Below are 18,875 nucleotides of genomic sequence, written 5' to 3'. Positions count from 1 at the left end.
TTTATATGTTATTAATATAATAACGACGGGAAGATTGGACATATACAGCACATTTATAACAATAAAGTACACATAAACAGCAACTGAATGAGGGTTTTCAGCAGCAGGAATAATTAAAATAAAAAAAAATATTTCGCGTTATTTTTAAAATCGAAATAAATAGTCTTGATACCTGTATTCATTATTTAAACCATATTTTCAATTTTTCATGTCTTTAAAAATATATTTGAATATTTATCGTTTACTATTCAATTTTTAAAAAGTCAAAAATACTGAATATATTAACCACAGAAGAGAGAATATACATATATTCTCTAGTCTGTTTCTACAGAAGCAACTAAACAGAACAAATAAAAAATGTAAACCATTCAAAAACTGTTCTAGAACAGAAACTAATTTAGTCAAGATTCTGAATTAGGCAAGCAGAAATAACAAAATTTATTCACAGACATACATACTACTAAGCTATGCGAACTCAATTGTATTCATTCAAATAATAATACATATTTGACTGTATCAAAATTCCATATTATTAAACTATTAATTTTATTTACTTAATAAGCCAAAAACATCCCATAATTATTGTTAATACGGGATACTTTTAAATACGCAATCATCTCGTGAATAATATATAATAAATCTAAATTCAATATTAAAAATTGCAAATAACTGGTCATTACAACAGTATTTAAAATACAAATTGACCGAAGATTATAATTGATTATAAAACAGTCTGTAATTGCTTATATAACATTTTTTCTTTTCTGTATTTTTAAAATATCTACAATTAGTTTTAAATTAAATAAGTAATTTATCATATACAATTCCCAATGAGTTAATTACAATCTATACAAAATAAAAACAATTGCCATTCGATAGGTATAGCTCTTTCCATGACTATTTATTAAACTTTAATAACTCAAGATTACCGCATACAATAGGCATCATACACCTCATGCAATTTTACAAATTACCAAAGGCAATATGTGGTTCTTTTTTCACTTTTTACACAGCGCCACTCTCGTTGAATATTTGCATAAATTAATTTAACCAAGCCGCACATAATTTATTGTCCATTGTGCTTTTTGTCTCTCAAGAGTCAACGTGCGAAATGATATGTATGTACATATAAAAAAATATATAAAAGATTCCGTTCCCTTTTACCTTATTGCGCTTTCACGGAGCTTTTTTACTGCAAATTTAACATTATACCGCGCTTGATACGTTTTTTTTTTTATTTATTACAAGCATAAGAAAGCTTCTTAAAAAGCTCACACCATACCGCTTTTGCAACCATGACAAATATACGCAAGTAATTGTTCAACTCAATCACTTCCATCGTGATGTGATATAATATAGTTTATTAATGAATTCTTTCAAGTTGAAAGTGGTGGTTGATAAGATACTGATTTTCTCTGCAAATTTAAGTACATATGTGAATTGATGCCACTCCTCAAGAGCTTATAACAGGATTTTCTGAATGAGAAAGTTCAAGTCTTCCTAGAGGTCTAATGTCACGGCCTTCTGCAATATTCGTTCATTGTTTATGGAAATTATCAAGTTGCTTGGAGAATAATGAGCAATAATTTAATATCTATAAAAGCCAAAGTAAAGCTTTTATAGCTTATTTAACTAATATATCTATATATCACATCATTGCATTGATTTTGCAGTAATTTAGTAATTGCAATATATAAAAAAACAGCTTTAATTTATTATATTATAGAGATCATAAACTTTTTTTCACATTGATAAAATCATCATTAGCTTTTGGCAATTATTTTCGTAACAAGCTAAAATATAAATGGTTAATTTCGCGAGTTTCCCATGCAGACATTTTTTCGTCAAAGAACATCAATCACGTAATTGCAATTATCATACACGCGTACACCGTGACCCATATGTAACACGATCGAATCACGATTGTGACGAACAGTGGCATAAAATATCGTTTAATTCGCCAACGTGATGTGTGAACTGTGTGACCCTCATTTGAAACAAGATCGAACCTAATAGAAAAAGAGGATAGAGACAATGGGGCACTTGCAACACTCACCCGACAAGTTTGTCAGCTGCCATTGTAAATTGTCAATCGGAGAGCTGTTAAGAACTTGATGTGGGGTGCACAAAAAGTGGATTTCTAAGAATATGTGTGCTAATACAAGTGCATCGTGTTAACACACGTTTAATTTACGGTGATGAAAATTACTGGTAGTGACTAATGTACTGCTCAAAATATCATATGATAAAAAAATTAAGAATGAATATTTTAATTAATAAACTACATACATTAAAAGTTTAGTGCTCACCCGTGGATTTAATTCTAGCTTTAATCATTTTAAGAATGAGTTAAGAATAAATGAAATAAACTTTTTTCACTACATTTATCAAATTTATCTTTAAAACATTATACAAATTTTCTATTGGATTCAGTTCAATCAGAAACTGCTTTGACAAAAACCAACCTCTGATTTCTATCCAAATTGGGCAAGGAATCTTGCCGGAATTATTTGTATTTATTGTATTTATTTTCTAAAGGGAATCCATTAGGCAGTTATGGCGAAATCTAGAGATATTTTTTTACAACTCTTCAATGCAGATACACAACACTAATTTGAGTTTTTGCTTATGCTTAAACATAATGATAAATTAAAATAATTTTATAATGTAAATTATTATGCAAATAAATTAAATGTAAGCATAATACATGACTTTCACCCAATCTTTAAGTGTTTAATCTCGATGCCACAGATCGTATGCAAGTATTTTTATTTTTTCTGATAGACACAGCTTACGTAAAACTTTGCTATATCATATTACCACTTTCTTTTACTCACTGTGTGTAATGAAATACGTGGTCTTTCTGGGCATTTGTCAATCGTTTCCCTAAAGTTCCTGATCTGGATTAGTATTAATTAAATTACGGCAAGTTACATACCAAAAATATTTTAGTAAAACTACGCCATTTTTAAACTATTATTGCCAAAGCTGTATTTTTACAATATTAGATAGCTCTTTCGCACCTTTAATTCAAAATTAATAAATGAAAATATTGAATAGTTTAATTCACACAATACCTATTTCGAAAGTCATTAAGTTTTATTCTGAATATTTGATTTATTAAAAACGGCTTATTTATATGAATGCTATATTAGACTAAAGCACCGTAGTCTGTTAGATACTGGACTGATATTACAAAGCTATGGGTTCGATACTTCATTTGTAATTAATTTGCATAAAAAATAATTATAAAGTATTCTGAATTGCCTTTTAAAAAAATGTTTTTCAAATTCTAGAATTTCTAATAAACTGGTTTTCGAATTATTAGAAAAAACATCACAAAAATATTAAGTATAAATAACTAAAATTTATTTATAAAAAAATATATTTAATTTATTATTTATCTTCAGAAAATGTGATGAAAAATTAAATATTGTTTTTATTTTAGATACGAAATGATCCAAATATAAAATTCTTTCTCTCTAGCTATTGAATTTGTTCTATTATTTATAGTGCATAAAATATTACAATCCTTATTTTCGTTCCCGTCTTAAATATAAAAAAATTATAAAAATTCATATTATTCTTTAAGTTCTTCATGAAGCATTATAATTGATATTTTCATGTATAAAAGCACTTATTACAAAAACGCGTTGACCTTGAAAATATGACTTGTCGCATATACGCGTTAAAAGCATAATAAACAAAAATAATTTCCAGTAATTGCAATTATTAAATATTTGTGCCTGTTCGGCTTATTTACTCCGACTCCGACGGTCATACAACGATTTTTTATAAGATAGATGACGATAATAAATAAATCTAATTCCGCCACAAAATCTCAAAATTAGTGAATCCAGTGCAAGATTTTTTTTTATATCGACCAAGCATATTTAGTGCTCACCATTCACATGAGACAGAAACTTTTATCAAAAACTTCCACGAGTAACTCCTGATTTGAGGTACGCGATTTGAATTCACACAAAGCGGATCTAAGCCAAGCATCGACCGAGAAAGCAGCCGCTTCCCTCTTCACGGACACTTTGCTCCAGCTACGACAACCAAAATCAAAAATTCAACCCAATTTTCGGAAATGACTAGATTCTACAGAGTGACGTATACGCGTTAAAAGCGCAATAAACAAACATGCTTTTAGTCTTAACGACTTGCCGTCAAGTGCAATTATTAGGCATTTGTTATTTTTACAAACCTATGAGAGATTCTAGAGAATTGAAAACTTTCATCTTTCGGTTCCTTTATAAACACAAAATAATAATATTGCATTGACAAGACAAACAGCCTGTCAAATATCTTATTCTAGAATAAGTGTAGTGTTGTAGAATCTCCACTCGTTAAATATCTGACGGTCACACAACGACAAATTGAATTCCGCCTCCAAACCCTGAAATTGCTGCACGCATCGAAAAGAGATAGATTTTGATCAAGTATATATAAATACATAAATGATAGATATTATTCACTTCAAACAGAAACTTTTATCAAATGCTCCTGACTTGAAATATCAAATCGGGAAAGCAGCCGCTTCCCTCTTCACGTCAACCCTAGTCCAACTATGACATACGAAATCCAGAATTAAGTCCGATTTTCAGAAACGACTGCATTCTACAAAATTACACACTTTCAAATTGAAAAATTTGAAGCTCTTATAAGCACACTAATTTTTTTTAAACGTTTTGTGAACTTTTCAAATATAACAAATTATGTAATTAATTAATGTTTAGTATTAATATCATATAAAATATTTTTTTTAGTTAGCATACCAATTTTACTATTCATATTTCATCAAAAAAAAAACGACAGATCCTAATGGTAATTCATCAGCTAAATCGAAAATAAATAGCGTATTTTTTTCTACACATTAAATGCAGACTAGTATAAATTCAATGCTGTATTTTAAAATGTATTAATTGTAATTAAATTGATTTCACATATTTATTCTAATATCTAAAACCGATAATTAAAACCCAGTTTTAGTATTTCACAAATCTAGCAAAAAAACTACAAACCAACTACATGTCTAACGGTAAAACTAACTTTACAAAATCAAAATATAATGCAATCAAGATGCGCCAGTATAACTTTTTTTATAGTTACTTTGAAAAATCATTTTTTTTAATTACATTTATTGCTGGATTCGATTTTTTTTAGCAATAATTAAGTGTCATAGTGTCATAAAAAGTTAATAAAAATAGCTTTAATAATGTAGCTTACTACATATTTAATGAGATGCAATAACTAAGTTACAGCAATACTTTACATTAAGCTATCTTAAGAGCAATAAGAAATACTTTTGTAACCTAAGGATTTTCTGTATTTACAGTAACATTTTTAACTTTATATACCTCTCAGATAAAATATCAACTTTTGGGTCGCTCCAGTATTTTATTGATAATGCGTTACAGATGCTTAATAAATGAACTGTTTAAACGTGTGCATTATAAATATATTCATTTATATAAAAGGTTCAAGATTAAATTATTATAGATAGTAGCTGATAAATGCATTAATAATTGGCAATTAAAAATTATATACGATGCTTATATTTCAATGAGACTACTTGTTTCAATATATTTTTTACTAACCAAACATTCAAAAAAGTTAACGGTATCGGTGGGTTATTAAACGATTCGCTAACCACGCCTTTTTGCTCCTTTATGTAAATCAACTAACAGGCCAACAACCGAAAAGGTCCATAATCGCGAATAACATACATACACACACACACACACCATACGCTGAGTTGAAATTGTTTTTTTCATAATTCGTTAATTACTATGATATAATAATGCATAACATGTCGTTATGCTCTACTAAGATGCGTAACAAGAAATTATTATCCATGTTTATGAATTTTAATTGGCGAGTTAGCACATTCTTCGAGTTGAAAAAAAACGAATAAGCAGCAGCAAACAGTATTTTATAATTAAGCTTAAATTTTCACCATGCGGCATACGTAATACTACAGCATAAATAAAAACACAATGAACTATAAATATTAACTAATCAAAAAAAGAATAATATATATTGCAAATCATCATATCATCCGACAAAGTGATAACGTTTAAATGAGTATGCATCTTTATGTGCGAATTGGTATATTTATAGATGCATATCTATACACATGTGGGTTTTAAATATATTAATATGCAAACATATTGTTTGCTTGTGGTGTATTCTAATAACGTCAATCAATTGTTGTGTAGTAGCTGATGTGTGAGAGATAGTAAATAACATGTGCATTGTTATGAAAGAAAACTCAAAGGGTTCGTTTGAATAGTAAATTGGATCGTATAATCAGCGACTGATAATTAAAAATATATTATTACATATTGTAGAGTAGGGGAGATATATACTGTAATTTCGCAGCTGGACTAATTACTGTAGGAGTTGCCGCTCTTATGATAAATGTTTACGGTAAAAAGAAACTTTGATGATTAACTGGCGGTTAAAATAATATTTTTGGTGTAATTGTGATTAATAATACAGCTTTTTATTCAATTACGCAGTAATATTTTATTTTATTTCTGTGATAATTTTAAAATAATAACCTATATATACATTTATAAATGATTAAAATTTAAGGAATTTTATTTAAAATATTCCTATTAATAATAAAAATAACAATATATATTATAATATTTAAAAAAAAAATAGTAAGGGAGGACTATAAATAATAAACATATCTGTATGTTTAAAACTATAAAATTATATGCATAATTTTACATGCAGCACGATAAGCTGGTGGTATAAGTCAATGACTAATACATCAAATATCTAGGTTTGAATCGCATATGGGCCCTTACGTTTTTCAATTTCTATCGTGTCTGTGAGATCTGAATTTGTGGGTATTATATAATTATAATTCCGATTGATCATCCTAGATTAAGTTTTCTTAGATTTCCCTTATCTCACGGTTGAACAATTATAAATAAAATCGAACTACATCGTGCAAAATAATATTTATTCATTGTTAGCTGTAATAATAATTTATAATAATTAAAATACATATATGTGACTGATTTACAGACATTTATTATAGTTTATTGTCTCACACAAAGAAAGACAGATAGTACAATCAATAAAAAAATATGAAATATATTTTTTTATAGTATATAAAAATTGGAAATACATACTGTATTGCAAAGAAAGAAGCATATTGAATCTTGCCATTTTGATAAACCATGTTAATAAAATTTATATCATTTCAATAGTATTAAGGAAATGGATGGCCCGAATTAGAGGAAAATATTTCACCACTATTATTCTGGCTTCTACGTATAGAAAACAGGGTGCTGATTAAATTTATGATCATAGAATACTTAATCAAATAGCCTTTAAATAAATAATACAGCTGAATATAACTCAGCTTATATACAATTGCTGCTATGATTTATCTTCTGCACCACTAAAAGGAAAAATAATCGATTTTTCACAACTAGGACTACAACCCAATGTATTAAATTTTAACTATCTTTATAATTCTGAATAAAGAAAATAAAACAAAAAAGCTCTACGTCATCTATAAAACTTGTTTCAGAAAAATGTTCCAAATAGTTACCACGTTCTTAAGTAGTTTAAGGAAACTTTTTTTTTATTTATTGTGCTTTTTTCAAAGCAGTCAAATAAAGAGTTTGTAAAAAAACATTCGTCAAATCAATCAATTTAACAATTTAACCGTCGTCCAAAGTAAACAACGACATTTTTTTTATATATTTTAACCATTTTCTGTAAAGAAAATAGCACATAGCAAAGTAAAAAAATATGCTGCGTGCCCAAGTAAATATCAGTAATTTGAAGTATAAAATAAAATTAAAGCTGCTGAAAAAAATCAGCGTGCTAAAAAAAAGTCTGAAGGTTTCATGCAAATAAAATATACATTTAATAACAAAAATATGGAGAAACATTTCCTTTTTTAAAATATTAATTTACAAATAAGATAAATTTCTGGGAAAATGTTTTTGTTTCAAAACAGGCATAAGTCCAATGCGTTACAACGGGCAAATCTGTACCAACTGAATAAGTCAATAAGACATAACGAATACTTACAAATAAGTATTCATCACAAGACTGAAAGTCTATGAATCGGTGACATCTATATTATTAATTACAAATTATTATGTGCCATACAATTTATAATTAATATATGTCACTGCAGCAGGGGCCGGTTTTTTAATAATAGCGCATTTTTATAAATAAAAATTCGAGTGCCGCTGCCGGGGCTCGAACCCGCAACCTCAGAATTACTAGTCTGAGACGTTACGGACTACGCTATTAATAATCGATTTACAACTTATATAGTATAAGAAAATAATTATTGATAAATCGCTTTTAGAAATGCTCTGGCTTTTATGATATTTTTCATATATCTATAATAATACAAATATATTTAATATAAGACATATATGTTTAAAGACTAAATTATATAAAATTTGATCTTAAAAATCATCTATCCATTTTTTTCAATTATTTTTAAAAATATTAGTAAATACATTGTGTGATAATTCAGACTATTTAACATATTCATTAAAAGCCATAACTATGTATTCTTGATAAAAGTGCAAAGTAAAATAGCACATAAAACTTTACAACACTATTGAAGGCCTCCAAAAACTTTCACGATGTAATCAAATAATTAGCAATCGGCCAAAATTTAACGTTTCTCCGACGCTACCGAAAAAAATCGTACATACACACGAGCCATCATCGATAATATCCAATAGTCAATTAATAAACAGAGCAACGATCTTTTACCTGCGTTCAGGCACGCTCGAACTATTTATGGTCGATTAAAAAATAAATCGTCATCGTCAGTTCGGAAATAATCAATGTTATACGATCTACTAAAAAAAACGGGTTATGGTAATAATGGGTTTACTCGCTAAGCCGAACGTTGCACAATTTTACGTACATAGGTATGAAAATAATATAAAAAAATGAATACGATACATTTTGGCAATTAAGATTAGACATGTGTGATTGTTTATTTAGACTGTGACGCGGTAGAACGGTAATTTATAATATAATAATTTATCGATGTGGAGCAATTTTATGTTATGGGTTCATTAGATTCTCTCTGTGTGGCTTATATAATCAATATCAGATACATACATTTTAATGGAATACAGAGCAAATTACTGGTCCTTTAAAACGAGACAAATTTAATTTTTATACTATATGTTTTGTAATTAAAATGTACAATAATTCCTAAAACAAATAGAAACAACAAATCAATGATCATAATTACAATAATTAATTGATAATTTAAATAACATCCGTAACTATACTTGTAGAATAATATTTCATGCCTTAATCTCTATTAAAAATATTTACATTAATAGTTACAATGATTTTTTTCATATTTTATTCTATAATAAGTAAATTTAACACATCTGATATTGATTACAATCGTAACACGTTAATAAATATAAATAAACCATATGAACAGTGTTATGAACAAATATACTTTAGACAATTTTTTGTAAATAATAATTTTCAGTATTGTAATTGTAACCCAGGTCTATAATATATATGCAATTTATCCAAAGATGAACCAAACAATATACAAACACAATTATTACATTATAAATATGCCAATAATGACAATGAGCTTTGATTAATTTATTTGTAAAGGACCACCGTCGTTGAATTCAACTGTTCCTTAGTTTTATGAGTAAACTATTGTATAAACAACGGTTTCTCGAAAGAACAATACTATAGAAAATGTCAACTATTGCCAATTTACAACGACAGTTGTAATAATATACATTTTTTCAGACATTCCATTAATAAATCATTTTAAATAACTTACCATATAAATCCATCACTTAACAAGTATAGCACTATGAATATCAACGGTTTACATTGTTAATTTATTTTATTATAAATCAACAATCGATTTTCTCTTGTTTGATGTTTTTTTTAAATATTACCACTTATATTTATTTTTCTTGTATTACTAATATATTATGTGAATTAGCACAGATATGTGTCACTGTTCTTTTTGTCGTTATTTTTATTTTATTCTTTATATCGTATTGTTATTATAAATGTGTATAAATAATGCGCGAAACGTAGCACTCAGTCCGCGGTTGACGCAAGAATAAAGTTCTCAAGAAAACGTTCGCGCGCAAAGCTCACCAGTGATAAGTTTACGCAAAAAAAAATGGTGGGGGTAAAAGATTTTTTCCCAAAATTTTAAACAACCATTTATACGATATGGTTATCTTTAATTACAATACATAATAATTTATATTTAAACGTCTAAATATATTTTTTTTTAAATATTGAAATTTTTTATTTATTATGGCCAAAGCTATGCCGCACTCTGGTAATACTGACATGACGGCAGCATAGGGCGACACATTCTTTGGTAGACCTCGACGGGAAGACGACGACCGGCGGCGCCACATCATGTAACTAATTGTAAGCACATCAAAAAAACTAATACTGCGGCGACCTAATATGCTCATACATATCTAATTGCCACCCGTCACCATCCGTCCGCCAAAAAATACACAAGTTTTTTATTTGCATTCCTTTAATAGCATATAAAATACACATTAAATAAATTTACAGCTGATTTTGAACTCTAGTAAAAAATTATCTAAAATTTCCTTATCAATAATTACTAAAAAAAACTGTATGTTTCTAAATATTTTAGGTCTTTAAAGTTCGTTTTATACTAGCATGTATATATTTTATGTTATAATTAATATTGCAGTCCCGTGATTTCGGAATTGCATCATGATCGCTATTATACAAGCAATAATTTTACAATTAAACATATAAAAAAACATAAAAACAGTGATTGTGCACATCGAAAATATATAAAAACCATCCCACATATATTTTTCCCAGCTCCTCATAGCTATCGCTGAAAACATCCTTGTACCTGGTAAGCTCGTTGAGAAGCTAGATCGCTCGTACAAGAGGAGCGTTCTCAAGCGCTGACGTCCTAGCCGCAACATACAGAAATAAGGGATGCGATCGCGACTCTTTAGGATACCGGAAGCCAGAAGTCACCGAGCATTAACGGGTTGTCGATACCGCCCCTTAGAACTTAAAAAAATTGTTCAAAAAATATATATTTATATTACAGTTAAATTATATTTTCACTAGTACAAATATAATTTCACTCGGCCAATTAAAACGTATCAAACAATTGCTTTACAATTTTATTTCTCAGTGACAGTAAAAATGTATTTGTTTAAAAATGGATGATTCCACATGATCAGATATTGACGGAATTGTGAAGAATATTTATAATAATTTGAACCAAACCTAAGCTAAACGAATTAACTTTACGAAAATTTAAAAACTGTAGTTAGTCTTAGAACTTTAATAAGGTCAAATTAAGTTTGGTTAATTCGTTTAGGTTAGTTTGGGTTTGAATAGCAAATGGACGTACGCAACTGCCAAATTGAGTTTGATGATATTTTAAAGCAGCATATATTTTCACTAGCGCATATCGGTTAAATTATATAATATTTTCGCCAGTAGAATATATATATATATATATATATATATATATATATATATATATATATATATATATATATATATATATATATATATATATATATTATTTCACTGAAACGCGATGCAAAGGTCGGGTATTCGCGAAACTGTTTCAAAATTGGAATATAAACTACCAAAAAATCTTAGTCTACGATTTAAATATCACATAAATAACTGGAATTCCCGGAATGCAAAATGAGAACCGAGATTCCAAAAAGTGTTATGAGTCTGAAATTGTACAGTATAATTAGATCGATAGGCGAAATATTCGTTTAGGAGTTAATGCATATTATTTTTGTAAAAATAAATATAAGACATCTTAGTTACATTTTTTTGTAATTTGCATAAAAAATATAGAAACATACTCTCTCAATATAACGTCTTATTAATCTGAAAATATTATTAAGAATGTTTGTTTAATTTTTCATATGATTCTACTCGTGCCATAAAATGAAACGTTTAAACATAAATCGCGATTTTCCCACGGAACAACTATTAACCTCTTACGGAACAACAGTGTTCCTCGAAGCATTGTTTGAAAACCGCTGTATGTACATACATACATCCATAGATTGAATGATCGTTTTATGGTTAATTAATTCTCAATATTATTGATACTTATTTGTGAATGACATAAAAAATAGATTCATTTATACGCTCAATTCCATATTTAAATGTAAGGCATACGTGCAGAAAATAGTAGTATAATATGTGCACGTATACCATGATATATTACCCTTCACCCAAAAATTATTCCCAGAATTTTTCCAAAATTTCTTCATGAAAAATTTGCCCCTTAAAATATTTTCGTACGCTGTCTGCTTCGTTAAAATGCCTTCAATCATTATTTCATTAAACGATTTTCGTCACTACCTTAAATACACTCAGAGAATGCGCTTTTGAAAGTCCAAAAAACAAAGATGAAACAACAACCGGCAAAAACTACATAAGTGCTTCATCTCGCTAAAGACTTCTGACGTCCTTTTAATCATACGAAAATACCGATAATTCCTTCGCGTGTGCACATATTATTTCACGTGATTGAAAGCGCGTGGTTTTAACTTTCAAAAGTGTTCATATAACCCAAGAGGTCACTCACTGAATATCTAACGCATGAATCTCTATGATTGAAGGGCACGAACTTAAAAATGAATTATGAATCGTTTGCAAAAAGAAGCATGGATTCGATTCATTCATTAAATCAGAGTCATGACCTCAGTTTCGTTCTTAAAACTTAACCCAGTACCAAAAATAATAGATCGTGATTGAAGTGTTCGACATGACTCAACAAGTTTGAATTTGAAATATACCTGGTAAGCTAAAAAAATAAGTTTAATTATATATTTTATCTTTATAGCTGAACAGCTGGTGCATTTAAAAGTAGCCCATCATGAAAATAAAAATATTATTTTTCATGGACATCTCTTGTCGAAAGTATTAAGCTGAAATATTTTAGTTGGTTCACAACTAGGAAAAATAAACTTCATAAGATCATAAAATAAATAATATAAAAATTATATAAAATATTTTAAAACAATGAAAAATACAATCAAGTATAATAAAACGTTGATAAGTGTATTTATGTATATATATACATGCATCAGTGGTAGTGCATCCATGCAAGCTCTGAAAACATTACAATTTAACGAGTATTTTAAAAATACTTACATAGAATATAGTTCTATCAATTACATGTATATATAAATATATTTTTTTACTTTTACGGCATTAAGGAGTAGATAGTAGCTTATAATATTAAAATCAAGATTTTCTCAATCTAGACTATCTAGAGGATTTTAATACACCTTAATTGACTAAACGTTAACGCGCCATAACGCTCTCCCGACAAATTTTAACATTTATATATTTAAATTAATTAATTCTATATTATAAAATAGTATACTTACAAGGTATTGTTTAACTTCGAAATGAGTGAAAACTGTTGAATAATATTATAAAATACATATTCATTTATAATAATAGAACACAATATTAATTTGTTATTTAATAAAGAACATTAATTTATATATATATAAATGTTAACATGTTACGTAAACATTTTGTCGGGGAGAATAATGTCACATTGTCACATCATGTCATGTAACCATATTATTTCGGTTTAATTAAGTTGAAAAGCAGGGCTCCTAAAATTAAGCCTTGGAGAATGCAAATTTTAATTTTAATGATTCTACTATTCAAAGACAAGTTTAAAAATGTAAATTAAATCCAGAATACTGCTTCTATGGACAATATCCTGTCAAAGCCTCTGAAGATATGTTTCAAAATTAAAACATAGTTAATCAGAAGATGAAAGAAAGCACCTAAAATTAAATTGTTCGAGTAGTTTATTTTGTTTTATTTTACTTGCAACTGGAAACTAGAATGAAGCGTAGGGTCTGTATCCAGTCAACGAAGAACTATTATGTCAGCTGGTTGGAAAGTATACAGGCAAATAACAAGTTTATATAGTTTAAAATGTAATTAAAGGCTCTAATAGAAATATAGTCATTTCCGGGGATCTTGCTAATGGGAAGTCGATGGATATTAGTTTTTGAGATGTTATAAAGGCAATATTAACTAAGGGCTTTACAAGGTAATAGCTAATTTGCTTTTTACTTACATATTTCTCTAGTGTGATAAAGGCAGATGTCTTGTACAGATTAAAAGGGTCAGATGAAACCGTCATGTGTAGTATTGTTAATGTTCATTAAACTTGTGCTTCAACATATAGTTAACAACGACTGTTTGTATCCACTACTGAATATCAGCGTTTTTATTTGTATGAACTGTAAGGGTACTAGGCTCTAGCATATTATATACGAGTTTAGGCTGGCTAACTAACTTAGCGAAAATATTTTAGTTATTTTTATTATTTTACTGAAATTGATAGAAGCTGCAGGAATGTTCACAGATCCATTATATCCCCTATATATAAAACTTGTTATATTACATGTATTCCTTATAACAGTACTGTTATTTTGGAAACTCTTAGTGAAAGTAGAATCGCTTTGAAATTTTACAGGTGTTGCCGCACCATATTTAAATCTAGCTAAAACTATGACAAAAAGTTTATGGACATACTACATATTTTCTAAAATAATTATATTATTTCAATTTTAAAAAGCAAATGTAAAATTTGTGTTTTGTAACAATGACTGTTTTTAAAATAAGGTCTTCAATTTAAAGAAATAAATTAATTTTGACATTATTTATTACAAAATAATTAATACAATTAGAGTTAAACGTAAATTTAGCAAACTAGTCTATATGAAATGTATCTTCCAGCCGTTTCTGATGATCTTATAATTTTAACAACCTGAAATAATAATAAATTTAAATAAAACTAATACAATATAAATAATTTAAAATAAAGAAATATCAACCTGTCCTCTTTTAAGTCCAAAATATCTTGCAACGGGATCGCCTGCTTGAATTCTCATCAACATATTTTCTTTTAGTTTGCTGTAAAAAAATATGAATTTTATTTATCAACTCATTGCTTTTCATATAAATAAAACATAAGTATTATTAATTACACTACTATTCCCTACTTAAATACCAATTTTATCCAACACCGTAATACTCACTATCTTGCCAGCAACTCTTGCTTTTCATCAGGCGTTAATACAATATGTTCCGGTACCAATTCGTGTTCAGTAATGTTTATAAGGAGCTCGGATTCTAAAAATTGTTCTAATATGTATTTTGGTGCCATATCAACTAAAGATTGCTTAGCCGAAGGTGTCATTCCTAAAAAAATATTAAATATCAATCACCATTTTAACCAATTTAAATAATATAAAATACATACCTCCTTGTACCACTACACAAGCTCTGTGTATATTCTCTTCTTGCATTCTCGTACAATATGTTTTTATGGTTTTGATTCCGATCTTAGGCTCGTCGGGGAAAAACACGAACATCTGATCGGTAGGATCATCGTTGTGGGCTACTAAAACAATCAGGTCACTTCTCGCTGGTCGTTTTTCACTAAAATTAAAGTTTTTATTAAAATTTCTTATCATTTTCAAAGCCAATTTCGAAACTTGATAAATACCTAGGTTTATCTCCAAATTGCTCCTTGAACTGATCTAAGGTCTGATCCAATTCATCTTGGGTTACTAAATAGCCCCGATCGTGACACAACTGAAACATATGCTCAATATAAATAATGCAAACATCACAAGCGTTGGTGTTGTTATTTATAGGTTATGTTCGTCGGTTGAGTCGCGTACCTGCATAACGGTTTTACGAATACGCCACAGCTTGTATGTTTCCGCATCATCATCCATTTTGATTGATTAATTATTAGTAAAGTTGTTGACAAAAAAGAGAGAATAATGACGAGCCAATGCGAACCAAACAAAACTGACGCCGACGTCAAACGCACGGTGCGCCAATATTGCCAGTCCGCAAAATACGCGTACGTAATTGTTGTTTGCTTATGACATCATATGCTATGATAAATTCTATTTTACAATATCTTAGCTTTATAAAACAAATATATTTTTCTCTGTAATGTGAAAATATTTATAATTGTAAATTTTAATTAAAAAAAAATATTAACAATATTATAAAATCTCGCAATCAAGAATAATAAAAAATAATTATTACGTTACCATTAAATTCGTTATTTCTAAAAAAATAATATCCAGTATCTATTTGTTTATAATATATATTTCATTTTTTTTTAATAATTATAAAGGGTAGCATTTAGATATTATTTTTAATTAAATAGTATTTGAGAATTTCTCATGTTACCACTATTTAAGTTTTATAAAACTGTAAAACTAAACAAATTAATATATATTTTTAAAAAATGTGAAATTAGACAACGCCTAATGGCGTTTTCTCTATATTATATGAATGAATAGTGCTGTGTTTATTTGCGAATGTTACGAATGTAGTTATAGACATGAAAATCTTGGCCCAAGTCGAGCGGAAAGCTTATACTGCTAGCATCCATACTGTGCGGACGTGGTGGTTAACGTAAAACCATCGTAAGTGTGTTTTTGGTCCTTCGAATCCGATAAAACAGCCATTTCAGGTGGGTTACGATCGAAGGAAGAATAAAAACCGTCAAATACCAGTGTATAGCTTTCAAGGCTCGTTAATCAACTCCTTCAAGTAAGATACACTTACTTATCTTAACAAACATTTACAACGAAAGTAACCCATCACCTAACATCGGTATCGTATATTTAGGGCCGCTTCTATAGAGTTGATTACGCACGTTATTTTTTTGTTAAATACATACAAATAGTATCTATGATGTAAAGTAGTTCATAGATAATTTAGTAATAGAGAAGTAGCTCATTATTAAAGAACTTAATATGTACGACCCAACTCGAGTTTACTAATCGTCATGATATTCATCCGTGAGATTAGGGAAATCTAATCTGTGCTAAGCGATCAAAATTATAATTATACAATAGTTCCGATCTCCCTGACATGATAGAAAATTTAAAAACTCTAAGGTTCATATGAGATTCGAACTAAAGTATTTCAAATTGGCTCGTATTTTTTAAGTTAAAAATTTGAATACGGTTGTGGTCGAAATTTATATTACATGAGTCAAAATTTATAGTAAAATGTCAGAATACAGCAGTCAACATATTAGCGTCCAGAATAAATATGAGGTGGTCAGAATTTATATTAAATAAATACTGAACTTAATAAATAGTACCTATTTATTAAGTTCAGTATTTATTTGAGTTCATTAGTCAGTATTTATAAAGAATAGCCAGTATTTATATTACATCAGTTGTATTTTAACCTCAAGGGCAGTTTTATGTTGACAAATGGTCAGCATCATAAAACATGGTTATTGTCAATGTGTTTTATGGCCAACTTGTTTGAATGGGCTCGCAACATTTTAGATCTCAACTCCGTAACCGCTCTGTCGTTATCCTCTCTTCGTTCGTCGCCTGAATACCTTCGCGTCCTACATACAATTCAATAGATTCATTTAGAATTATTCATGTGGTTTTCAATGTTCTAACTTGCAAATATTGGTGTAAGCCAGATATTTCATAGGATATTTATAAAATAAATAATTTATTGGCCTCCTATATTTTTATTCTGGCCGCAAGCTATTTTTAATCTAACCATTTGATATTTATTTTGACACTGAATAATGTAATTATGACCAGGTTGTTAATATAATTCTGGCCGAGATTTAATGTTTATTTTTATCCAAAGTTGATTTAAACTCTGACTTTTTAATTTGTTGTCATGCAAAATTAAAAAAAAACAATATTTTACCACAGAAGATTTATTTATGGACTACTAGTATTGAAATATCTCAAGTAACGAGGGATATTTTAATACTAGTAGTCCATAAATATTGCAAAAGCATTTACTTTTGAGACTGATATAAAAAAAAAAAACACTTTTTTGCCACTCAACGTGCGCAGCGTTTTCAATATTCTAATATTTTTATTGAGTCCACTGCTTATCAGCTCTGAATAACTCTTGAAATTTCTCATATGATTTGTCGATCCTATATAACTACCTATCAAAACAATATATATCAGTCTAAAAACTACTGCAGAATTGTGTGATGGACTTTGTATCTTTCCTATGAAATATCCTTCGCAACATTTGTGAACAAATATTGCATTGCCGTTTTTATAGTTAAAAAAGCTAAATTTTACGTCATAATATTTATAGCTTAAAAAAATTTTTACGTCAAATATCATATATTTATATACATAGAATAAAACTTAGCGAAGCTTACTTTTGTCATGGATTAGTTTTAATATAACTTTTAATTTTTCAAATTAATTCTACTGTTGATCTTATACTGTCGCTAATTGAAAGTCGAACCGGGGCTAAAAATAAATATATCATCATTTTCATTAAACATCAAATTTTTAGTTGACATGAAAGCTTTGCAGTAATAAATTATTTAATTACTTTATATTTTTTTGTAAGAGTAAGTTCTTGTTCCTGTATTATAATATCGAGTTTCCTATGCTGGCAGCACTGTAAATCAGACAGATGTTAATAATAACGCGTGTTCAAAGCGTCAAATGTAAGTTTGCAACAACACATTTACGAAGTAGATCGCTTAACCACCGCTCAGCGCATTAATATTGTTCAATTGTTCTAAAGAAATTACAATTCTGTACGAACTGTGTAACGAAATTTACGGGTAGATTATGATCAATTTCATCGTCTTACTGAGCAAATAATTCGCAACGTAGTAATTTTTTTAAAAAACTAGAAGCTTAAATGACAGGATAAGGCGTGTGCATCATTGTGGTGCCCGTTCAACCAAAAATATTGCTAATATAATGTCTAAAAAGTGACTGTTTGGTGCGCATTGTGGTCAG

The 18,875-nt window shown here is 28.5% G+C and overlaps 2 protein-coding genes across 3 annotated transcripts in view; both read right to left on the bottom strand.

Annotated features, from left to right (window-relative positions):
- LOC148232977 (uncharacterized) overlaps positions 1 to 10,122 on the bottom strand; it is a 59,752-nt gene extending 49,630 nt beyond the window's left edge. For both annotated transcript variants that reach the window (XM_088189634.1, XM_088189635.1), the window contains exon 1: positions 9,830 to 10,122. The gene's annotated coding sequence lies outside the window, so the exon portion shown is untranslated. The remainder of the gene's footprint in view (positions 1 to 9,829) is intronic.
- A 4,609-nt stretch (positions 10,123 to 14,731) lies between these two features.
- Polr2E (DNA-directed RNA polymerases I, II, and III subunit Rpb5) lies at positions 14,732 to 15,963 on the bottom strand. Its single transcript, XM_088189588.1, has 6 exons — positions 15,774 to 15,963; positions 15,596 to 15,684; positions 15,350 to 15,528; positions 15,126 to 15,288; positions 14,922 to 15,000; positions 14,732 to 14,854 (listed from the first exon to the last, which is right to left on the bottom strand). The coding sequence occupies exons 1-6, from the start codon at positions 15,828 to 15,830 to the stop codon at positions 14,789 to 14,791; spliced, it is 633 nt and encodes a 210-aa protein (XP_088045714.1). The 5' UTR covers positions 15,831 to 15,963; the 3' UTR covers positions 14,732 to 14,788.
- Between the last annotated feature and the right edge of the window lie 2,912 nt (positions 15,964 to 18,875).

This window comes from Plectrocnemia conspersa, unplaced genomic scaffold, assembly GCF_051122295.1.
Source record: "Plectrocnemia conspersa isolate PC_06_02 unplaced genomic scaffold, ASM5112229v1 ptg000008l, whole genome shotgun sequence".
NCBI classification, from domain to species: domain Eukaryota; kingdom Metazoa; phylum Arthropoda; class Insecta; order Trichoptera; family Polycentropodidae; genus Plectrocnemia; species Plectrocnemia conspersa.
Note: the sequence above shows the minus strand (reverse complement) of the source record. Positions and strands in the feature narration are given on the sequence as shown.

Bases quoted from the DNA above. Each gene is read 5' to 3' on its own strand.
- Polr2E (XM_088189588.1), bottom strand. From the start codon at position 15,830: ATGGATGATGATGCGGAAACATACAAGCTGTGGCGTATTCGTAAAACC. The intron at 15,289-15,349 runs GTATGTATTTTA...ATATTTTTTTAG, and splicing joins TTGTGTAGTGGTACAAGGAG to GAATGACACCTTCGGCTAAG. The intron at 15,001-15,125 runs GTGAGTATTACG...ATTTTTTTACAG, and splicing joins CAAGAGTTGCTGGCAAGATA to CAAACTAAAAGAAAATATGT.